The sequence below is a fragment of the Caloenas nicobarica genome, chromosome 5, assembly GCF_036013445.1.
Source record: "Caloenas nicobarica isolate bCalNic1 chromosome 5, bCalNic1.hap1, whole genome shotgun sequence".
Lineage (NCBI taxonomy): Eukaryota > Metazoa > Chordata > Aves > Columbiformes > Columbidae > Caloenas > Caloenas nicobarica.
The window spans coordinates 42067494-42091996 of record NC_088249.1 but is presented as its reverse complement, the minus strand read 5'-3'; the positions used below and the strand labels follow the sequence as shown (position 1 = coordinate 42091996).

General features: G+C 38.2%; 1 protein-coding gene across 5 annotated transcripts in view; it reads left to right on the top strand.

Annotated features, from left to right (window-relative positions):
- The window catches only part of CKAP5 (cytoskeleton associated protein 5), a 56446-nt gene that overhangs the window by 9150 nt on the left and 22793 nt on the right, over positions 1-24503 (top strand). For 4 of the 5 annotated variants that reach the window (XM_065636334.1, XM_065636330.1, XM_065636331.1 and 1 more), the window contains exons 2-24: positions 1255-1346; positions 1864-2054; positions 3160-3366; positions 5820-5991; positions 7044-7176; positions 7466-7569; positions 7940-8053; positions 8280-8384; positions 11917-12006; positions 12115-12279; positions 13101-13229; positions 14089-14265; positions 14588-14701; positions 15945-16055; positions 17389-17481; positions 18013-18198; positions 18694-18788; positions 20168-20225; positions 20303-20428; positions 20969-21105; positions 21267-21441; positions 21970-22083; positions 24070-24198. In XM_065636334.1, the coding sequence (XP_065492406.1) occupies positions 1290-1346; positions 1864-2054; positions 3160-3366; positions 5820-5991; positions 7044-7176; positions 7466-7569; positions 7940-8053; positions 8280-8384; positions 11917-12006; positions 12115-12279; positions 13101-13229; positions 14089-14265; positions 14588-14701; positions 15945-16055; positions 17389-17481; positions 18013-18198; positions 18694-18788; positions 20168-20225; positions 20303-20428; positions 20969-21105; positions 21267-21441; positions 21970-22083; positions 24070-24198 (2982 nt within the window). In that variant the 5' untranslated portion in view covers positions 1255-1289. Of the gene's footprint in view, positions 1-977; positions 1001-1254; positions 1347-1863; positions 2055-3159; positions 3367-5819; positions 5992-7043; positions 7177-7465; positions 7570-7939; positions 8054-8279; positions 8385-11916; positions 12007-12114; positions 12280-13100; positions 13230-14088; positions 14266-14587; positions 14702-15944; positions 16056-17388; positions 17482-18012; positions 18199-18693; positions 18789-20167; positions 20226-20302; positions 20429-20968; positions 21106-21266; positions 21442-21969; positions 22084-24069; positions 24199-24503 lie in introns of those variants that run through there. The other variant, XM_065636333.1, reaches the window with a different exon arrangement.

Genomic DNA, 24503 nt, shown 5'->3' with positions numbered 1-24503 from the left:
AGAAAGGAAGGAAAAAAGATTGTTTTTATTGTAGACTGTTGCTAGCTTAATTTTACTGTCAAGTTAGCTGTATGTTAGTGTTGTGTGGCTGACAGAAGGCTTTGGAGAACTTGCTTATACTAACTTATACCAGTGAAATTACGCTCGTAATGCCAGGGGTTAATTATCTGCAGGGAACCTCTGTGCATTAGGTGAAATACTTTGTAGGTTAAGGTATCCAACTTTGCTGGTATAGGCAGAATTTGCATGAGGAATATTCTGCTAGTATGGTGCATTTATATGCCGGTAGTGATAAATTGTTGTATGTGCTGGCCAGTTTTTAGAGTTTTGGTCGTCTTGATCTGTGCATTTGGCCTGGTATGCTGGAAGGTGTTAAATGCTCTGGTTTAGTTTTGTTTGTTTGTACAAATAATGTTGGGAGCCCTCTCATTACTGCTGCTGCTATTTTCATTTTGCTGATCTCCCTGCATCAGGCATATTATCTCATTATTCTCTGAGCAGCCAGGTTAGTTGTACAGTATGTCTGAGATGAGCATTAAGCCTGAGGTCTCATCTCTCATACCCTAATGGTCCTATCTTAATAAAAAGGAAAGGGGGATGGGGAAAGGAGGAAAACACTTAGGAACTCAAATGAGTAAGGATTTCAGCCCTGCGTGTGGTAAGAAATTGATCTCTTGTTGGCAGTTGCTGATGCTGGCTACATTAGATTTAGGGCATCAAGTGGCCAGCTTGCAAAAATGGGTTCTGTTCCTCTCGCAGTGCTGTTTGTAAAGTTGTTAAAATGGCTGTCCTTACACTAGCATCTGATTATTTTTTGACACTGATTCATGGCACCAGTTGCTGGAAGCATGTGTCAGTAGGAGTCAGTTTTCTAGTGTTGATGGGTACTCATTTTGTTTTAGTGCCTTAATCATAGTACATTCTTCCTCAAGCTTAGATGGGGTTATATTCTGCATGCCTTCTTGGCTTACTAAAACTTTCAAAGATTGAGACTTCTAGGGTCTGAAATATTACAAATTGCACTGCTTTCTAATCTTTAATGGCTTCTGGTAGCCTTCCAGGGCTAGCAGAATAGTGGTCTAGTTTTAGTAGTGCACATCTAAATATAGTTACAAACTTGGGAGAGTGGGTTGCATGTCAGCAATAGATTTGCTACAGAACTGTCTTTGTTGTTTGGTTTTTTAAGTAGAAGTATGTTGCAAGTAGCATCTCACATGTATTTTCCTATGTTCTAATTTGTCTCTGTCTTCACAGGACTTTGTGTAATTATAGAGAGAACCTGAATTAAAATGGGGGACGACAGTGAATGGATGAAACTGCCCATTGACCAGAAATGTGAACACAAGGTAGGAAATCTTGTCTTTGGGTTTGGCTTGCTGTATCTCTCCGTTGTGGTGATTCTGTCATACTCCTCTGCCTAAGTACACCATAGTTAGGTAATCCTGACAGCTGCACAGTGTGCATATTACAGGTCTGAAATTGCATCAGTTCTATCTAACCTAGAGGCTGAATAACATTTATTAAGCAGAATTTAGTAGCGTGATAATCTGTATGGCACAAGCTTGTGTGCTGAAAGATCAGTGCACTCATTCATGTGAAGAAATTACTCATCTGTAGCTGAAGCTATTGTTGGGCTCCCACCTACTCATTAGGTAGAACTTATGAAGAGCAGTGGGGAAGACTGGTGTCTCTCTATCCAGGTCATTCATGGTGGGAGAAGAGTAAGTATTTTGTCCCGTTGCACGTTATTCATATAGTCACTGAAGAGAAATCTTGTACACTTTCAACTATGAAGAACTTCGTGAAATTGATGAGTTGAGATTGTACTAGCACAACATTTAAATGTCTGTTTTCTGCTTCCAGCTGTGGAAAGCCAGATTAAATGGTTATGAAGAAGCCCTTAAGCTCTTCCAGAAGATAGATGATAAGAGTCCTGAATGGTCCAAATATCTTGGATTGATAAAAAAATTTGTGACAGACTCCAATGCAGTGGCTCAGTTAAAAGGACTGGAAGCAGCACTCGCTTATGTTGAAAATGCTCATGTAGCTGGGAAGTAAGTGTCCTTTTCTTGCTGTTAGTAGGCTGCTATGAAAATTTAATGTGCCTCTCTGAGAAAGGCTGCAGATAAATTGTATGGTGGCCACTAACAATTCTGATCTCTAGTAGCAAAGGCAGAACTTGCTTTCTGATCTAGAGAATTTGCCAAGTGGTAGGTTTTCCTTGTAGGTCGCCTCTATGTGCATGCTAACTTGTCAGAAATTACTAACAGTGTTCAAAGGAACTATTAAAGGCAGTAGTAAAGATTTTTGAAATGGTAAAGAAGGTGAATCAGTAGTTTGGTGGCATATGCGCTGTGAACTGGAATAGGGATTCTTGTTTGAAACAGTCTGAACGGGCAGGGAGCCTTTCCTTCCAGGGAGATATTAGTGTAATTCATTCATTAAATAAAATGTAGGTGTTGCATCCAACTTAACCAATACAAATCTTCATACCTGCCAATTTCTTCACAGAGTGTTTGTTAGTATTTTACTGTTCTCTAGCCTGTGAAATACCCTGTACTTCCGAGGGTGAAATAAAAACACCTAATGGGCCAGATCAGTGCTTTGATCCACTGACTTTGTGACCTGATGAATTAAAGTCTTATTTAAGGGGAAAAAAAAAGCCTTGAGTTTGTTTAAAAACCTTACAACCTTCAAAACCCACTGATTTAAAAGAGTTGTAAACGATTTAGTTGATTGGAAGCTTTGAAATAGAAATGAAATTGTGTGCTGGGATTATGCACCAATACTATATGTTAGTTAACTAACATATGGAAATCTGGGAAACAGTGTTTATTTGTGGACCTTAACAAATGTGTATTAATGAATATGCTTTTGAGAAAATGTCTACTGTTCACTGTCTGGTGTAGTCCAGTATTTGGAACAAGTTAACTAGCACTCAGTCTGCAGGGGTTATTTTGATTAAACTAGAAGTTGAAGTCACCTCTTACAAATGGTTGTTACCTTCAAAGTTAACTTAGAATTTAGTCCCTGTTATGTGAGACTTTGCTGAGTTTTAATCCATGTTTTGGGTGTTGTGCGCGCTTTTGTCTGTGGATAATGGTGTAGAACACCTAATTCACTTAAATGTTCCAAAAGTAACACTCTCTCATCTTTCAGGACAACAGGAGAAGTAGCGTCTGGAGTTGTAAATAAGGTATTCAATCAGCCAAAAGCCAGAGCAAAAGAGCTGGGTCTAGATATATGTCTAATGTATATAGAAATTGAGAAAGGGGAGGCAGTGCAAGAAGAATTATTAAAGGGTCTGGACAACAAAAACCCGAAAATCATAGTAGCATGTATAGAGACTCTGAGGAAAGCACTAAGGTAAGTTTTTAGTTTGTGGTGGTTTTGTTTTTTTGGTGATGTGTTGGTGGTGTGCGTTGTGTTCGGTTGTTGTTTTGTCGTTTTGTTTGGGGTTTTTTTTGTTGTCGTTGGTTGGTTGGTTTTTTGTTTATTTTGTTCCCCTTACCCCAGCAGTATGTAGAGTCTGATTTGTTTTTCAGGTCATTTTACCAGGTCCTTGTTATTGTTGAATAGGGTGTATCTTTACTGAACTGGTATTTTGTGACACCAACAGTTGAAAGAGCATCATGGGATTTGTTAGGTGTGAGGGGTGTCTTTGTGCGAGCCTCATCTGGATCACTTTTGTCCATAGCAACTGTTTAGCAAACTTCATTTTCACAATGGACCTCTGAAAGAATGGCAGGAGTAGTGTATCTTGTTTGAGACTGTGAAGCTTCTCTTCTGAATACCTGAAAATAAACTCACTGATGGGAAAACTAAAATGTAGTCTTTTTTTAAAAAACACTGTTTTCCTCACTGATGTGAACATCTTGAATTGGATACACTGTGTGTTTTTTGGAAAAAAGGAAAAAAAAAAAGCTCATTGCACAGTAAGTTTCCGTTGTCCATATAATTTCTTTATTAAAAAGAAAAGCTGGTAATGCTCCCTAAAAATCAAATCAAGTTTAATTAAGATGGGGTAGTTGGTTTCAAGATGAGATTAGGAACATCTTTTTTGTTCCACTTCAAATATGTTTGCTGCCTTTGCAAGTTGAGTGAAAAATACTGTGGTTTTATAAAATTCTTATATTTGGTGTATATATTAGATTTTTTTTTAAGGAAAGATAAGTTTGGTATTAATGGACAGAATACTTTTTTTTCTGAAAAAAAGTAGTTAATGTGACAACTCTAATACAGATGAAGAGTGTCTTACGCTAGGTATTTTTTAGACATTGCTGAAGCATATATGTAGATGGTCCATGTTGAACTAATTATTTCAAGCTTCTATAATAGAAGTCAAAATAAAGCATTTGCTTTAGCACATTATCAGTGCTTCTACTAAGTGAAACGACTGTCCCACATTTAAGAATATATTTTAGCTATTTTAAATTGCTTTATCTAATCAAATGTCCTTTGAACAGTACAGTGTAATTAGAAACCTGTATAACCTTCCTCAATATCTTTCAACTATGTCTATAAAATGTGCCACATCTGCCTTTTTATATGCAGTATTTTATTACCTTTGAGATGGCAAGATCAAATTATCCCATGGAGCCCTATTGACTTAACCTTTGTCTTCTGCTTCTGAGCGGTGTCGCTACCTAAATTGGTCTTGTGCTTTGACAGTGTTTCTGCATTGATAACAAAATTTGTCTGTGATGTGCCTAGGTGGGTAGCTTGAGTGCACAACTAGTTTAGCTTCTGGTGTTTTTTGTCTTGTGCTAAGGTTTCTGTTCTTTCTTGTGGTGTTGAACGAATTAGATAATGTTATATGAATTAGATAAGAATAAGAGAATTTGCATAGGCACTTTTCCTAACGTTTTTTTTGAGTCATGGTAAAAATAAAAATCTTGCGCGAGTCATTTGTTCATGTTCTGTATCTTAAGTTGTATTGTTTCTAAGTTTAGCACTTGAGTTTTTAGAAAGTGAGACATGTAAGTTTTAGTTCCTGAGCAGCCATTTTACTGGCTTTTTCATGTGCTTGACTGGAGGGAAGCAGAAGAAAAAGTGTGAATGGAAAGGTTAATTTGGGCTTTCCAAGGAAAATAAATGCTTTTGAATAAAAAAACCCCTGTGGCTTCTGAGGTGATTTAGATGTGATGCGTTGAGAACTGTGGCAGCTAACTTTACTATCAGCATGAAAAGAGTTTTTGTGTTCTCATTCAGCAGTGATTGAAAAAGGAAGTTTAGTATATTAAGTTCAACAAGATGTAGAATCTGCTGACAGGGAAGGGTGATTGTCTGGGGAAACTTGCTTTATGTGGCCTTTCAGCAGCACATATTTCAACACGTGTATTTTCTGTGACGATGACCCAGGCTCACTATAATTATCTGGTCCAACAAGTAGAAAAGTGACTAATGCTTTTACTGCAGTTTGTCTCCAAGGATAGACAAAGGAGATTCTATTCTGATTTATTTTAAAAAAAAAAAAAAAGTAGGTCATACAAATTCTGGTCTAAGGACACTTTTTTCTTTTTTCTTTTCACCCCCCTGGCAAGGGAACATATTTAAGCAGCAGATTGGATTAAGTGCTTTGAAGTAGTTTCAGAGGCTTGATTTTGTAATTCCAAGCTGAGCGTGGATGGTAATTATGGTGGGGCAGATATTTTACAGTAGCTTAGTAGCTTCACAAAATTGCTATAATCATGATTTAAGTAAATGATACAATCTCTAAATGTGCACTGGAAGCATTGCATAGATTGTTTAAAAAAAATGTGGATCACTTTCTGTTTCCTAATGGGACACTGATGCTATTCCATGTTTTTAATTTTCAGTGAATTTGGTTCAAAAATAATCTCCCTGAAGCCAATCATTAAAGTATTGCCAAAACTTTTTGAGTCTCGGGAAAAGGCTGTTCGAGATGAAGCCAAACTCCTTGCTGTGGAGATCTACCGTTGGATAAGGGATGCTCTGAGGCCTCCATTGCAGAACATAAATTCTGTGCAGGTAGGCAGAAAGCAGTTCTGTATCCAAACATTTGAGAAAACAGTTCCATCCTCACCTTCCCTGATCCTGTAGTATTGGGCATTCTTTAAGTCAAAGCTGGAATTTTTCAGTAACAGCAACATTTTTTAGCTTCTTATAACTTTACCTACAATGTAAGTCCATCTTTGTTACTTGTAAAGAAATTGTGACAATTTTCTGTTGCTCTGAATATGTGTGAAGTTGTGAGCCAAACGTATTGAAACTGAGGAGGAGCTTTGAGAAGTAGAATAGTATTTCTTGGAGACCTAACCCAAGGGCGAATGGTTACCCTTATAAAAGACCCCTGCACTGAAAGTCTTCAAGTCAACCTTTTTTTTTTTTTCTCAGTTTTCTTTTTTTCCTCAATTTTTTTTCTTTTATGGAGCTATTCAGACTTGTTCTGGTGGTGCTCAGGATGTGACTGTTCTTCTTCAGGAAGTGGCATTACGTTATGATAGATAACTACGCTAGTACAGATGGAACACTTAGTTATTTTAAAACTTTATTTATGCATCCTGCCCTCCTACCCACTCAAGTTAATTGTGTTCAGGTGGAAAGCACTAACTTGCTGGAAGAAGGTTAAACAAACAAACAAAACCCACAAAAACAAACGAAACAACAAAATAAACCCAACTGTCTCATCAAAGGTAGCTCAACATGTTTGTTTTGTCTTAGTTTTAGTGTGTGATAGCATGTCTGTAACCAGAAGATCTTCCTTCATGCTCAACCATTTTTATTTTAAGGCTTCTTCAGAGGGGACGCACCATTCTGACTGTTCTACAGTTTGTTCTTATGTAAATGCTTTGCATTGATATTTTTGATGATGTTCTGTTCTGTGGATATACTTGATCAAAAAGTTCTGAACAGTGAACATGAAGAGGAAGTCGCTTCTTTGGTGGCAGAAAAAAGAACTTGAAAAGTAGTGCCATCTTGGCCTTGAAATGGGAAAACTCCATTGCTTTCCACGAACGGTTACTTGTCCTGGGGTTTGTATGAAGTGTCTCTGATACAACGATTCTTTTCCCTTTTGGCAGTTGAAAGAACTGGAAGAAGAGTGGGTCAAAGTGTCATCAGCTGCTCCTAAGCAGACCAGGTTCCTGCGTTCCCAACAGGAGCTGAAAGCAAAATTTGAGCAGCAGCAGGCAGCTGGAGGAGATGCAGATGGAGGTAAATTATTTAATCTCTGAACTCTATTGGAAGATGTATGACCGGTGTGTTATTTGTGAAGGAATATATGAAATTGTGAAGGTGCTTTTTCTCCAACTGGTGCAAAACGTGCAGTGTACAACAAGACTCTGTGGCTGGAGAAAAAACTTCATATGAAAGAGTTATCTGTCCTTTGGAATAGTAAAATCACAACCACTGATAGTGGATTTTTAAACAAGACCTCTAGGTGGTGCTGTAGTCAAAATTTCATTTGTCACTCTGCTTATATTTTTCTCTTTTCTGGTTGCAGGAGATGATGACGAAGAAGAGGCAGTACCACAAGTAGACGCATATGAGTTGCTTGAAGCTGTAGAAATTCTTTCCAAGCTTCCCAAAGACTTCTATGAGAAAATTGTAAGCATAAACTTAAATACTACCAGTTAATTCTATGATGTGGACCTAACGAGTCTTAAAACTTACTGACATTCTTCAATGTATGCTTTACTGCTATATGGATAATAACAGACTAGTGTAAGTAAAATATAGACTGTCATAAATAAGTCTCAAATTTGATTTATCAGCAAGAAAGCTGTAATTTTAAGGAGCTGAGTGTCCTGGGAAATGGACTGTGTTTCGTATTTCTTTGCAATTATTGATGTTGAACTGTAGGGAGACTTTGGCTTTCTCAGGGTAGAATTAAGTTTTAAAATCTATTGCTTGTGGCAAGCGTGCTTCTCTAGAACTGTTTGCATTTATAAATGAATGTAAATTGTTTGCTGTGCAGGAAGCAAAAAAGTGGCAAGAAAGGAAAGAAGCTTTAGAAGCTGTTGAAGTGCTGGTGAAAAATCCCAAATTGGAATCAGGAGACTATGCAGACTTGGTGAAAGTTCTCAAAAAGGTAATAAATAAAACCCAGAGTGGTTAATATTTTTTGTAATTTATTTGTATTATATTTTAAAAGTTACAGTTGAGATCATACTAATGAGTAGAAAATTATTAGCTGGAACAGTGGTGGAAATAACCCAATCTGTTGCCCACTGACTATTGTAAGGAATTCTTCCAAGTCTCTGAAACTTGGGTTTTCAGCCACCCTTTTTTTTTTTTTTTCTTCTTCTCCTCTTCAGGTTGTTGGGAAGGATACAAATGTTATGTTAGTTGCTTTGGCTGCCAAATGCCTTACGGGACTAGCTTCTGGGCTCCGAAAGAAATTTGGACAGTATGCAGGGCATGTAAGTAAGAGTATGTACTTTTTTTCTGTTTTTATTGATCCTGGACACCAGAAAATACCTTAATACGTTTTTTCTGTCAAACCTTGGTATTTATCAAAGATATTATTTGTACAATTATGAATGCTTACCTACCACTTAATGGAGCAAGTAGTGAAATACCTGCCACGATCTCTTGCAGCTTAGAAAGACCTTGTTTGTTCACATTCAGCAACATGAAGCTTATTATTGCGAGAAATCATCTGTAGTAAGACAACTCTGAATTACTCTGCCATGAAATGAAATTTATTTATATTATCTCATCCCGGAGGTACACTCACAGAAATGCGTTTGTAGGCCACAGTAGGAAAAGTAGCTTCTGAACCTGAATTCTACTTAGCAGCTCCAGGATGCGTGTTTTTAGGTTGGCTGGGATACTTTTTGAGTGTTCGGAGTTTCTGTGTATGTGTTTGTTGTCTGGGTTTTGTGGGGTTTGTCTGCTTTAAATAGCCAAACTACTGAGATTTTTGGTACCAAAACGTTCTGGTGGTCTAGTTTAATGCTCTTTGTTCTCCTTTGCTACTCTTCTTACCAACAGCTGATATCGGGGAATAGAGGGAAGCTTAACCAGTCTCTGGAAAGAAAGGGAGCTTTTAATTATTTGCAGTTCTCACTTATTTCTCAAGTCTATACTGTGTTCTTTAAGCTGCTCAATCCATTTTTTTTTTCTTGTGATAAGCAAGAGGTGTGTGGGTAGAGCTTAGAGACAGAGAGAACTGATGTGTCTGGCTGCCGGTAGTGTTGTATTTTGTGATGAATTGGAAAGTTACTGAATCTCACTGCTTCAGAAACGTTCAAGTCTCCTGAACTTTGAACAACAGTTTGGGCAAAGTCCCTTTCATTCTGACAGCTGTCTGTAGGTGTAAGAAGCATTCTTACGTCTGTTTACACTTGATTTGTGTTTGGGGCCAGAACTGCAGGAGGCTATTGATGCAATCTTTCTTACTGTTGATTTTTGTGTGGGGCCAGTTCTGTTTAATGTCTTTATCAATTATGTGGATGAGGGGATTGAGTGCACCCTTAGTAAGTTTGCAGATGACACCAAATTGGGTGGGAGTGTTGATCTGCTGGAGGGTAAGAAGGCCATACAGAGGGATCTGGACCAGTTGGATCGTTGGGCTGAGGCCAATTGTATGAGGTTCAACAAGGCCAAGTGCCGGGTCCTGCACTTGGGTCACAACAACCCAGGCAGCACTACAGACTCAGGGAAGAGTGGCTGGAAAACTGCCTGGTGGAAAAGGATCTGGGGGTGTTGACTGATAGCAGCTGAACATGAGCCAGCAGTGTGCCCAGGTGGCCAAAAAGGCCAACAGCATCCTGGCTCGTATCAGGAATAGTGTGGCCAGCAGGAGTAGGGAAGTGATTGTGCCACTGTACTCAGCACTGGTGAGGCCCCACCTTGAATCCTGCATTCAGTTTTGGGCCCTTCATCATAAGGACAGTGAAATACTGGAGAGAGTGCAGAGGAGGGCGATGAAGCTGGTGAGGGGTCTGGAGCACAAGTCTGATGAGGAGCAGCTGAGGGAACTGGGGCTGTTTAGCCTGGAGAAAAGGAGGCAGAGGGGGAGACCTTACTGCTGTCTACAACTACCTGAAAGGAGGTTGTAGCATGGAGGGTGTTGGTCTCTTCTCCCAAGTAGCAAGTGATAGGACAAGAGGAAATGGCCTCAAGTTGCGCCAGGGCGGGTTTAGATTGGATATTAGGAAAAAGTTCTTCACGGAAAGTGTTGTCAGGCATTGGAACAGGCTGCCCAGGGAAGTGGTGCAGTCATCATCCCTGGAGGTGTTTAAAAGGCATTTAGACGAGGTTCTTAGGGACGTGGTTTAGTGCTGGAGTTAGGTTATGGTTGGACTCTATGATCTTGAGGGTCTCTTCCAACCAAAATGATTCTATGATTCTAAAGGTTAACCCTCTTAGCTACAGAGTTAGTGTTGAAAACGTTGAGCCTCTGAAATAGGGGTATAGCTCCATGGTTGCCAAGCAAATGGTGTTGAGAAAGTGTCTTTTTCAGTGCTGTAATGGCAGCTATGAGTTGCATGATCTCAGCACTTATTTTACGAGTTCACTTGATCTGTTTGCTGAATTTCTTTACTAGTTAGGAAGATGTAGGCTTGTCCTGAGAGTGGGCATTTGAAGTGTTATAAAATAGAACTGTTGCTAGAATTGTGGGATTATTACAAACTTTATTAGTTAAAAGTTACAGTCTGCAGGCTTTCTTAAAACAAGAGTGAAATCAAGCATAGAATCATGTTGCTCGCTGTAGTTGAATGCATGGGGCCAAACTTGACTTCTGACTGTCTTTGGAGCCCTGGACTGACCTTACTTCCTTCCCTTCTTCTCTCACATAGGATACAGCTTCTAACTTCTGTTCTAGCTGTCAGCATTTTCTAAAACAGAGGCTTAAGTTATTTTAAATCTCTTCTTCTGTAAGGTTTAGGGGTGTCTCACACCTGCAGTAGCGTGTGTGAGAGTCTTTATGGTGACATTCTATAGTAACTGGAGGGGGTTTTTTTAGTGCTGAAGCTTTTGCGAACAGGGAATTTGCAAGTTGTGGCCCAGCAAAGGATACCAGCTGAGCTTAGCTCACTGTGTGTTGCAAGGAGTTGAGATTTTATAGTCAAATTCTGAACAGAAGGTATTATCTGTGGAAAATATTTTTGGTATTATGCAAGAGCTTGTAACTTCTGTAAGGCATCAGGCCACTTCCAAAGTATGAACCATGTTGTGTTTACAAAAATCTTGAAAACAGCCTGCTTTCCACAGTTAGAAGTTCTGCATGTTTCTGGCTTGCTGGCAAATGTTCTTACTGTTACAGAGACCATAGATAAATGGAACTGCTTTTATTACTCGCACGTGGGAATGTCTGCTGTGTGAGGGGTTTTTATTTAGTTATTTTCAGCAGTGACTGACTGAGCAACTAAATTGAGTATAAATTCCTGTGAAATTCCAGTATGGCATAGTTTAGTGTCAGGTGTGTTTTTTGAAAGGTGATAGATCCAAAAAAATACTGCTCCAGGAAGGATTCAGGTTGCTTTAGAACCATGGTCTTGTCAGCTGTGGGTCACATGAGAGCTGCTTAATGAGCCGTGCTGAGTGCTGTCAGGAAGCTGGGAAAGAGGGGATAGATTCCTATAGTACAAGAGCACAGTAGTCTGTGCTGTGAAATCATTTTAATTTCTATTCTGTTGCTCTGCGTTCCAGACCATTAGAACCACAGTATTAATCTGTGATTATATGAACTTGTATATCTACCTTTTGTTCATCTCTGCTATGAAATTGCTTGAAAATCTGTTAATACATTGACTGGAATGAATTTAATATTGGAGATCAGCTAGAATAAACTAGTTCATACTGCTGTTGTGTACCCCTGGAGAGGGCAGCAGCAATGTTTACATTAGTTCCTTTTCTGCAAAATATCAGGGAGCAGACTATTGGGCTTTCCAGTTGTATTAGTGAAGACTGGATTGACATTTTTTCTTTTTACCTTTTCCATAGGTTGTTCCAACAATCTTGGAGAAGTTTAAAGAGAAGAAGCCTCAGGTAGTGCAGGCACTGCAGGAGGCCATTGATGCAATCTTTCTTACTGTAAGTAAGACTGACAATTTTCCCATTGTCTGAGAACTGGTCTCTAGTTTTGGTTTGCTTTTTCTCTTACTTCACTTAAACTAATGACTGCTTTATCCAACGCTGTAGACCACATTGCAGAACATAAGTGAAGATGTGCTGGCAGTGATGGACAACAAAAACCCAACAATTAAGCAGCAAACATCCCTTTTCATTGCAAGAAGCTTCCGTCACTGCACACCTTCTACCCTGCCAAAAAGCCTGTTGAAACCTTTCTGTGCTGCACTTCTCAAGGTAAAGCAGGAGGAGTTAGTGCTTCTCTGGTGTTGACTCAAGCACTGCCGTTGTGAAGCATGGAATTGTTTTGGGAGAAAGACCCTTGTGGTGGTGCAAGGACTAAAGAGTTCTTGTGTGCTGTGTAGCCATCAGAGTCAGTTTTGATTGATGTCGAACTTGAAGGTGACCATCAGTCATAGGAACAATTTAGTCTCCTTTTCTTAGCTTCTCTGAAACTGAAGACCCACCAAGTTTACAATAGATTCAGACAGTGATTTGCAACTACTGAACTTCTGGGCACTGTGCTACTTGCTTCTTGCAGACATCTCTAGGAAGCTTTTGTTGAAATGCTACATATAATTTACCATGAATAAAAGAAGCATCATTGATTCAAATACTGCAATTACACTAGAGCATTTATCAGTGAAAACAGTAACGATATATACTTTTTTATCATTGCAAAATAGCCCTTTCCTTGTTACGGGAAATATCCCTCACTTCAAAGTGGAGGTTTGAAAAGTGTTGCGGAACTTGCAACTCCTTGTGAACTTTCATGGTGCTGCAGTATCTATTAAAGCATGAATATGTACCCTCTTCTTGTTGTGTGACAGATCCAAAGATGGGAAACTGCCCATATACAAGAAACAGTAGACTTGATCAGTGCATAGGAAAAAGGAAGTGAAAATCAACTCTTTTCTTTCTTCAGTGGAATATTGAGGTTTATTCTGTAGTAGGTGTACATTTCAAAAGAGGGGAGGGGACTTCTACAGAAGATGGATTTACAAGTCTGTTTAGATATGAGCTGCAAGTCATATGATACAAGTTGTCTTTGTCTGCAGCATATCAATGATTCTGCTCCTGAAGTAAGAGATGCTGGATTTGAAGCATTAGGCACTGCCTTGAAAGTGGCTGGAGAGAAAGCTGTGAATCCTTTTTTAGCAGATGTCGACAAACTAAAACTTGATCGGGTGAGTTTGCTATCATAAATGTTGTAGGAAAAAAATGCTCCATTTAAGATACATCATAGGCTAGGGAAGAGAGAGGATGCTTTAGCTAATGACTTCCAGCGCAGATTTTAACATTTATATTTTTATGTAAAAGTTACTGATGTTGCAGGGAACCTGAAAATCTGTTTTTCTTGCTAGGTTATGAAGCATCTTTTCTTTGACTTCCACTACCTAAAATGCATTAGTATGTTAACATTGCACCTTTTCATTCTTATGTAAAGTATCTGTTTGGCTTCAAGGGTGTATTATGTATGAAGTGGGCTGTGAGGTTTGGTTTGGGGTTTTTTCTATTGGTTGATTGTATGTAGGGTTTCGTTTGTTTTTGAACACCTTCTCTGTTGGCTAAAACAAAGTTTAGGGCTTTAGGTCATAACCACATGGTCTAATTCTGTATTATTAAACAGCATTTGGTATTAAAGACTTTTCAACACAAGATTTCATGCTTTTGCGTTAGCTGACAGGTCAGACTGAATGATTGTATAATTTAAGGTGCTAAGAATTAGCGTTTAGAGCATCTACAATTGTTGGAATATCCCTGATTTCTATGTATATAAATGTGCTTCCTTTTGAACTAGGAAAACGATTCTAGCAATACAGTAATGGCTGATGCCATTGACTGGCTAACATTACTACTGTAAGGAACACAGGATAACAAAATTTTGTTATGTAAACAACTTAAACTCTTCACGTTTTTTCCAGAGTAGTCAAGTTTGAGCCACTGCTGTTGAAGGGACACTATACATCCAACTATGGTAGCTAAATAGCACTTTTGTTTCTTTTTTCTTTTTTCTCCCCTCTTTTTGTCTTAATTGTTTATCAGATTAAAGAGTGTGCTGAGAAGGTGGAACTGGTTTATGGTAAAAAGACAGGAGGAGCTGCTGAGAAAAAAGAAGGCAAGCCTATTGCTGGAAAGACCCCTGCTTTTTCAGGGAATGGTGGAGACAAGGAAACAAAAGATGCAGCAGCCAAACCACTGAAAAAAGCACCTGCTGTGAAGGTAAGAGAGATTGCCAAGAGATTGTCTGACAATCACAGTTGTCTGTGATTGCATCATACAGTTACTTATTGAAGACCAAAGGTGGCCTATTGAACATCTTCCACTGAGGAATCACTGTCTTTCTGTGAGAGTAGATGCAACACATGAATTAAATAAGCTCTAGCAGAAAACTGTTTTTTTGCCTGCAGGTGTTATAGTACTGGAGAGATATGTATTTTTTGACATGAGAGTTTAGAAGTGTGGAAAAACATCAGTTCTTTTGATACTTGATGAACTAGAGACCTGCTTGATCCTGGTTAACACTGGCCCATTTCCTTTCTAGCCTGGGGGCCCATCCAAGAAAAGCAAACCAGCTGCAGCTGCGGGTGTGGGAGGTGCTGGAGCAAAAGGCAAGAAGGGTCCTGAGACCAAAGAAGTATTTGAATCAGAGCTCTCAGTGAGTATTCTACTATTCTCTGAAATATTGAGTTATCTGTGTAAGTAGCTTTGGTTAATCAGGTCTTTGGCTACTACAGAATTTTTCACTGAAGTTGAGATTGTCTTGGTAGGACAAGGGGAAAGCAACACATTTAACTGGTTAAATGGATGTATATTTAACTGTTAACATCAGTTAAATACATCCACTTTATTTGGATGTTAATTAACTGATAAAATGGATGTATATTCTGGTAAATACACACTTGTCATTCAGGCTGTTGTTGACACCAGGCCATATAAGACAGTAAACAATAAATCATACTAATATAATAGGGCATATCATGTTGTCTCTGATCTAGGAACAAATGAAAAAAGTAACAATATGACTACTTTATATGTAATTCAGGATGCATGTGTTGACGAAAGTGTCTGGTATAAAAGCCTGGGAATGTAGTATTCTGGAGTTTACATTGAAATCTGAAGTAGAATACAGTGATAATTAAATAAACTACTGCAAGTTTATTCTATGCTGTTCATATTCAGTTACATTTCAAGAAAAAGATTGAATTCTGATTGTAAATTGAGTATCTATCTTCCTGGTACAGAACCAGGTAGACTAACCTATCTGTAGGTCAAACAGTAACAGAAAGCTATTAAAGCTTTGCTAGATGTATTTGCAAGTGTTTTTTACTATCGTTTATCTTTAGAGTGTCACTTAGAATGAATTCTTTCCATTACGAATCCAGTTCATATTGCTAGTTATACAGTGGAAAGTGAGTATACACTTCCTGAAGGTGATACAAACACCAGTGAAACAAGGGAGAATTTTGTAATTTTTGATATAATAACTTTAATTCTTCATTTTGCTGCAATGGATGCAGAAGATGTCTTCTCCCATCCACCCTTATCAACCATGGATTCATTGCTGTGAATGTTTTTTTGAACTTCATGCAAAATTATCTTGCAAATTGTAGCTTACCTCTGCTTGATTCTATACATAGTGGCTACTCAGGATAATTTTTGACGTTTTACCATATTTTTGAGGGATTACTTCTCTGTTGCAGTACAATTTAGCATCTTCCAAAACTCATAAGGCCCCTAAACTATAATCCATACAAAATCTTTCAGCCTACAACAGAGAACTTTGTATAATGCACCACAGTGCACAGGGTCATTCCAGTATATTAAATGTCCTCAAGGCTGCTTCCCCCCCCTCCAAAGGGATACAGTGTGGTGTTAACCTTGTTCTGATCTGTCTGCAGATAGAAGTATGTGAGGAGAAAGCTGCTGCTGTCCTTCCAGCTTCTTGTATCCAGCAGTTAGACAGTGGAAACTGGAAAGAGAGGCTCGCCTGCATGGAGGAGTTTCAGAAGGTGAGTTTGTAGCAGTTGATAAGAAAAGACACAGGTAGGGAAAGAAAGCAATAATTTATTCAGCTTTTTAGGCCTGGTAACTCTTTTTTAGAAGGTACCAGTAGTAGTGGTATGTCAGCACTTCAGATGGATTAAACAATATTTGCAAAAGACAAGTGGCTTACATGGTTTAAATTGGCTCTTATTCCATAATGATAGTGGAGTAAGTCTTCTAGTGTAATACAGATAGCTATGCTTTTTGTCAAAAATATTTGTATGTGGATTGAGGATGCATAGTGGTCTTTTTAAAACACTAAGTAATTCTAAAACTTAGTCTCAAAGACAACTAAGTTTAAACAAAGTTTTGCAATGATTGAGCAAAACCAGTTGCAAGTAAGTCCCTGCTGATTGCATGTTAGGCGGTAATTAATTATAATGCTAAATCCAACTAGCAAATAGTTGATGTTTGAATCCTTGTACAGTACCAACAGTCTTCACAGCTCATGGCGAGTGCTTCATATAGTCACAAACAAAAAAGCATCATATGTCACTCAGATGAAGCCTGGCTTTCTTCCCATAGTATCTATCATAAGATCTCTGAGAGTTCACATTTAAAAAGGCATCAGGTGTTGATGTACGAATAGTTCACACCACTACACCATTATAGTTGCGACTGAGTTTCAGTATTTTAGTGGAAAAGGTGACTAACTGAAATTGTGAAACAGTGACTGACTGCACTGAAATGCTGCTGCAGAAGCCAGCTTTACTCTAACATGAAGATATCATCGTTTCAGTGGAATGGATAAGTTTAACAACAACTAAACCTGTCAATTTTAATTGACATTCAGGCTTAATCTCTACTGTATGGTCAGGATTCCCATGTGAAAGAAAAGACAAAAAGCTTGTGTGGGTTTTTTTCTGTGTTGTTGTTTCTGTGTTTTTTCTGTGTGTGGTTTTGTGAGTTTTTTGTGGGGTTTTTTGTGGGGGATTTTTTTTTTGGTTGGTGGTGTGTACTTGTTGGGTGTTTTTTTTTGTTGTGGGTTTTTTTAGTTAAGTGTTAAATTCATCGTGCTGCAAGGGCCACTAGTTCTTGTAAGGATACTTGTTACAGAGCATACAAAGTGTAGCGATGTAAATACTGTAGTTTAAATGTTGGGTCAGTACCTGCAAAATGGTTTCCCTGTAAAAGTGGGTCTTACAGTAAGGCTCTTCAGGTAAATTCTTAAGCTGAGAATTTCTACAACTTAGCTCAGTGTTAAGAAAATATTTACAAGACAGTTGAGGTAACTTCTGTTTGTGTTTTTGGTTTTGTATTGCTTGTGATCCACTGGCTAACTTCATGTTTATCCTTTAGGCTGTTGAGCTTATGGAGAGAAGTGAAATGCCTTGCCAAGCTCTTGTAAGAATGCTGGCCAAGAAACCTGGTTGGAAGGAAACAAATTTTCAGGTAATACATTATCTTGCAGTAACTAACAGTCCATTTTTATGACTTAATGTAAGCTGTGTTTCCAATTGCAAGGCTATAGCAGAGACTTAGAGACAACATTTGGAGATATCTACATGTATATACGTGTGTGTATGTATGCATATATAAGTTCTAAAAGGAGATAAAGGCTGCCCAGTATTATTAACTGTGTGTATATACCTGTGGGTATAAAAATATGTATTTGCATGTATACACAGAATTTGTGTGTATAATCACACTAATATATATATACACAAGTGTGTGTATGTAAAGTATGTATTTGTATGCACAGATGTTTGTGTGAACACAAATACATTTTTGTATATTGAAATGTATATAGACATTTGTGTCTGTAGATACACACAAGTATTTATTTTATGTATATGGTTGTGTTTACCCACAAATACCTATGTTTTTAATATATCTATAAATATATAAAAATATATAGATTTTAAAGTTTTGTCTAAAATACATGAAGACATGAGTAACTTCTTCCTGTTATGGATGTTCCAGGTGATGCAGATGAAACTTCATATAGTTGCATTGATTGCACAGAAAGGAAACTTCTCCAAAACTTCAGCCCAGGTCGTGCTGGATGGTCTCGTAGACAAGGCCGGTGATGTGAAATGTGGGAGTAATGCAAAAGAAGCCATGACAGCGATAGCAGAGGCCTGTCAGTTGCCATGGACTGCTGAGCAGGTGAGTGAGCAGCAAAGGTATTCTCCCAGTAAATAAAATGAGAAATATTATGTGGAAGGTTCTTTCAGTCTGAGAAGTAAATCCTGAATCTTTGATTATTCTTTATTCCCTGAGAGTTAGTTGTTTGTTCCGAAGATACATCCTAAGGTAGAAGTTAAATACAAGTTCCTCCAAAAGAGGAAATAATCAGTAAAATATTGATTTACTACTCAAATATTGCTGAAGCAGGTACACATCCATTAGAAATGTATCTCTGGCTGCCTTTAAGTACATCAGGAGCTTCTGATTCACTTCATTTGCAATCTTGTTCTGCTACAGTGAAACAACAATTTTTTTCCTTGTATGTTACCCCAGCTGTTTCTCTTTACTTGCAGTGCTCTGTGTTTTTTGCAGGTGTCTTCATGGTGATGATGATGATGATTATTATTATTAATTACAGTGCTTTGTCTCTTGGTTTGCCAGTGAAAATTTACATTTGACTCTCTTTGGTTCCAGGTTGTGGCCATGGCTTTCTCTCAAAAGAATCCTAAAAACCAGTCAGAAACTTTGAACTGGCTTTCAAACGCAATTAAAGAGTTTGGCTTTTCTGGGTATGTCTTTTAAGTAAATTGCTAAGAGGAACTTGAAGTGAAAGTGTTTCTAGTCTAGGACTAAGAATCGATTCTTCCTTGTCAAATTGTTCTGAAGAGGGTGACTGCAAGCGCATTTGAACTTTTGTTTCTTAAACTATTATGCTAGCTCTGTCAGGTGCTCTTCTAGCTCTAAATGTGTAAATGGAAGTATCTGACTTTGCTAATAGTATAAGATACTATTACACTACTAGACACCTTATTCACTCGGCCTTCTCTGAAGAGCATTCCACTTAAAGTTTATATGCTATAGGAGTGGGCTAAGCAAGGAGCTGTGGTATTGCATGTCTGTTATTCCAGTTCTACTTGGATGCGCCTGCACCCAGGTGGTTCACTATATTTTATACTCCGAAACAAACCAACAAACAAAAACCTGACAGCTTAGGGAAGAGTACATACCAATATGCTTATTGCTCCCCTTAAGAGAGATCTTGAGGCTGATAACAGGATGAAGTTTTGGTCAACAAAATATGTTATTGCATCTGGCACTGTGAGGGTAAGAATGGATTTTTCATCAGAACTAGGCATAGCATTCCTTAATTATTAATCGCCAGTCTCTTAACTGAATGTGGTCAAGCATATATAATAGAGTTTACACATGAGAACAAAATATCTACTTTAAGACTTTAAGTATTAGTTTATTTGACTACTTAGGCGGTTACTATGCCTGTCCAAGTTGTTTTGCAGCTATTAAATGGATGACAACATTGATTAAATCTGGAAAGCACACTGTCTTCAGTAAATTTCTCCAAGAGTATGTATTTCCAGTAGGGTAATCTATGTGTAGATGTGACACTAGAACAGCAGTGACTGAGGCTGCACAAAGGAGGATTCCATGATTGCCTGTTTTCTGTTGAATTCAGTGGTGGTATAGAAGATCCAGTAATCTAAACCTTCCTTTCTTGTAAACTTCATTTTGAAATATGTGCTTTTTTCTGGAAGATCTTGAGACAGACTAACAAAACACACAAAAGAAAACCCCACCAAAAAACCCACACAAAACCAAACAAAACCCACCAAAAACAATCCTCACCTTTATCATGTGGATGGTATAGTTTAAGATACTTTCCAGATATAATAATAGCAATCTTTGATATAAATTATCTTGTTTACTCTATCGATTTTCATAGTAGGCTATTCCCCAAACCGAAGTCTTTTGGTAGTTATTTAAATAGCTACTATTTATGCTGTACCTGTGATGTTATAAGTGCAAGTATCTTCTGCTTGTATGAGTCTGTTCTCTGCATTTTTTTTTCTTTAGCGTATCGTGATGAGTTTGGGTTTTTTCTTGGTGCTTCCTGTGGTCTGTTTTACTTACGAGGCTTATCTTTTTCCCACAGACTGAATGTTAAAGCATTCATCAGTAACGTGAAGACGGCTCTTGCTGCAACTAACCCAGTGAGTAGATTTAGAATTGCAATCCTGAATTATTATTGATCCTTAATGTGAAGACTGAGTGCTTTTCTTTCTGGCAGGCTGTGAGGACTTCTGCCATTACCTTGTTGGGAGTCATGTATCTGTATGTGGGACCTTCTTTGCGAATGTTTTTTGAGGATGAGAAGCCAGCCCTTCTCTCCCAGATAGATGCAGAATTTGAAAAGGTATGAAGTGTAGCTCTCTTACTACCAAATATCATTAGTTACTTGGAAACTTCAGTAGCTGGAATCTGTGTTTTTATAAGTGAACTAGGTGTTTGAAGACAGCTCACCAAAGCAGTTGAAAGCTCATTGTTCCTGACTAGTCATTACTCACTTCTTTCATTACAAACTTCAAAAGTTTCTGGTTTTGTTTAGATCGCATAATGTTTTGGAAGTCTTTTGCCCTGAGACAGTGCATTCATATTATGCAAGTGTTTATGTTTTTTAAATGTCAAATGAAAAACTCTAAAATAGCTGTTTCTGATTGGGGAGGGGGGGTGTTTTGTGGTTTTTTGGGGGTTGCTTTGATTTTGTGTGTGGTGTTTGTGTCTTTTGGTTGTGTGGGTTGGTTGGTTGGTTGTGGGTGTGTGGTGGGGTGGGTGGATTTGTTTGTTTGTTTTTGGGGGTTTTTCGTGTGTGGTTTTTTTTTTGGGGGGGGGGCGGGATGGGTTATTATTTTTTAAATTATTATTATTTTTGTTTGGGTTTTTTTGTTGCTCATAGATGCAAGGGCAGACGGCACCAGCCCCAACTCGTGGAATTTCCAGGCATAGTGGGGGAGGTGGAGACGATGGTGAGGAAGAGGAACAAGAGGAAGTTGGGAATGATGTTGTGGATCTCTTGCCAAGAACTGATATTGGGTAGGTTTGGATTCTGCAGTCTGAAGACCTGCTTCCACTGCAATTCAAAACTTTTGTGTTTATAAACACTTTCTAAGCAGACATCTGTGGTGCTATAGCACTCAAATACGAAAAGACACACAACTAAGAAAATGAACTTTTTACCTTTTTTCCTATTCTAGTGATAAGATCACAGCTGAACTAGTGTCTAAAATTGGGGACAAAAACTGGAAGATCAGAAAGGAAGGCCTAGATGAAGTGACAAGCATAATTAATGAAGCTAAGTTCATACAGCCAAACATAGGAGAACTTCCAGCTGCTTTGAAGAGTCGTCTCAATGACTCCAATAAAATCTTGGTATGTTATTTAAAATACTGTTTCAGCTATTTCCAGCTTAGAACTCAAGACAAACTATTTATGATTTCTGAACCTTGCTTATTACTCAGTCTACTACAGTGTCATGAAATCAACAGTTGGAAAACAGTGAACTGCGTATTTCTGCGTCATATGTTTGCCTGTTTTTATAAATATTTGCCTTTCTCTTCGCTTTGTATTTTAAAAAGCCTTCAAAAAGGGAAAATCTACCTCCCTGGATGTAATATAAGCAAATAAAGAAGAAATAAGTTTGAGTAATTGCTCTGCTTGTGACAAAAGTGAAGTGTGCCTTGTTTGAAAATATGTTTAGTTGAACTTTATTTATTCTGAATATAGAAATAACTTTTACTGATCTGTGATGAATTTGAAGTCTGGAATAGATACCATTGAGTAGGCATTCTGAAGGACAAGCCTGAGTATACAGTAGCATTACTACTTCTATTGTGACTTGGACTCTCATGCACATGGTTGTAATAGTATTTTATTCAAAGTGTTTTTCTTTATGTTCAGGTGCAACAAACACTGAGCATCCTTCAGCAGCTGGCAACAGCAATGGGCCCCAATATTAAACAGCATGTGAAAAATTTGGGCATTCCTGTCATTACAGTCCTAGGAGACAGTAAGGTAGGACACTCATCAAGGTCTTTCCCTTCTGCTGCTATCTGAGCTATGCCTAAGAAGAGCTATTGTTGTTTGGCCTTGCTTTTGAGAGGTGGATGATAGTTAAAACTCCTTTGGAAGCCAATTAATTTATTTTGAAAGTTTCTTGTCTAAATGACAACTTATTTATCCAAATATGAATGTGTGCGTGAATATATATTCTGCCTGAGATGTGTTCTCCTGCTTGTAAATAAACTCAGTCATTGTCATAATTCAGCTTTTAAATGAAACATGGTGACTGTTCGCATATTTCTCATGCTGAAAATATACTACTTTAGATCCTAATCAGGTTTGCTTGGTAAAGTTGCTTGTAGAACTTCTGTTCTTTTAGTGTGTCAGTGTGGAGTCCAGCGTGCATTGTTGTCTTTGTATCACTGTGTAGGAGACCTTTGAACTCTAGGTAGATACAGGACACTCACAACTGACACCAAGTTTGTATAATGTCAAGTGTTGAGCTTGTCAAGATGCTGTGTCAAAATCAAAGCTAGGACCATGGGAAAGAGCTATTTGGAGCAATGGGGGAAGGAGGCTTGGGAAGATGCCAATATCTTGTGCCAGAAGTCACAGGCAATTATCTGGTGTCTCTACTCTGATTGTGAGTAGGAAAAAGAGCAGAAACTGGATCTATCTGTCCCAAACAATGCAAGGACTAGGACTGGTCCTAGGGCTAGATAAAAACTCTTGGTTCAAATTGTTTTCTCATGAAGAGTCTTAAAGAACTGAGGTTTTACATGATTAAATCGGATTCTTCTTTTATTCACCAGTTATGTTGACAAAACAACAAGCTCCCTTCAGTTGCAAGTTCATGGCTTATGGATAAGACCAACTGTGGTAAACCTGTACTAAAATGCAGAATACCAGTGTTACTCATAGGCACTACAACACTGACAGGATTGTGTGCTCATGCAAACATTGTCACAGTAGTAACTTCTTTGATGTACTAAAAGATTTATGCAGTTTTTCCAATTGCTGGAGTTTTTGAAGTTGAGGAGGGCCCTGTTTGGGCCCTATTTTGAAATGCTGGCAGTGGACCCACTGAATAGTTGAAGGAAACCAACCACCTGTAGCATGAATGAGGACAAATTAGGTTTCGGTGGTGGGATCTAAGGCCTCTTCAGAGAGGCTGATGAGCATCTATTTACCTGTAGCACACGATTTGTTTCTTTTCCTCGATGAGCTTAAAGATGGAACAAATTATTTGCAAGGATGTTCGCTTTTTATTTGGGTACATGCCTGGATAAATCAATTTTAAATGCAGAGGTAACATACTAAATCTAAATGGGTCTGTTACACTATCAGCTTGCCTCAGAAATTCATCCTACAGGAGGGAGTCACATGTATGGAGTCATGTCTATGCTGGTAACATTTTGAAGAACTGTGGTTGTTAAGTATTCCATTTGACTTCTTCTAGCTTCATATAGCCACTTTGAAAAGAGTGCTGTTCTACATTTTGCTTGGAAAAAACACTGAAGATGCGAATTGATAGGGCTCCCCTGTTCCTAGCTTGACTTTTGCCTGTGTGTGTCCTAAATAAGAGCGCCCCAATAACAGGCTCCGTAACCCACTTGCCTTGATTTGTGGATGCGCTAGTCTATTTTAAGTGTTGTGTAAATCACTAACCATATTCTGTAGCTTGTTTGAGAGTTAGGAGACTCCCAAAACTCTCATCAGTGAATGATGCAAAGTGCTTTTAATGACAGCCTTTGTCCTTCTTTATCAAACTTATTTTTTAAAAATGATGGTAGGTAAGTATAGTGGCCAATTCAGTGACTTCTGTAGCTGATACTGTCACTAAAACTAAACTCTTCTGAATCTTTGACTTCTCTAGCAGTGAATAAAAATAGAGATTGCAAAGCCTGTGATGTAGAAGGGTGAATCTGTTGCCTATTCTGTTGTAATCTTCTGACCCCTCTTTAGGATTATTCTTCTTAAATCTTGTTCTTGCCACAGAATAATGTTCGTGCTGCTGCACTAGCAACTGTGAATGCCTGGGCTGAACAAACTGGCATGAAAGAGTGGTTGGAAGGGGAAGACCTGTCTGAGGAGCTCAAAAAAGAAAATCCTTTCCTAAGACAAGAGGTAGGTTTCTGTTAAGTAAACTTCTCCCTGTGTGTGTCTAGTCAAAATAACCTTACTTGCTATGAACTATGTTTGTCTATACAGACTAAAACAACACAATGCTACCATTACATGAGTAAACAAGTAGCTCTGTGTTCATACTGATATGAAATTGTTAAAAGGATAATAAGGAACTTTCTTCCTGCATGATAACTGTCATCTAGATTTCAGTGCCTCTGAAATTAAAGATTTGTCTGTTTGACCGGCATTTTAAGAGCCTAGTTTGTTTTCCCTCAAGTTAACCACATGATAATGAAGACCAGAAC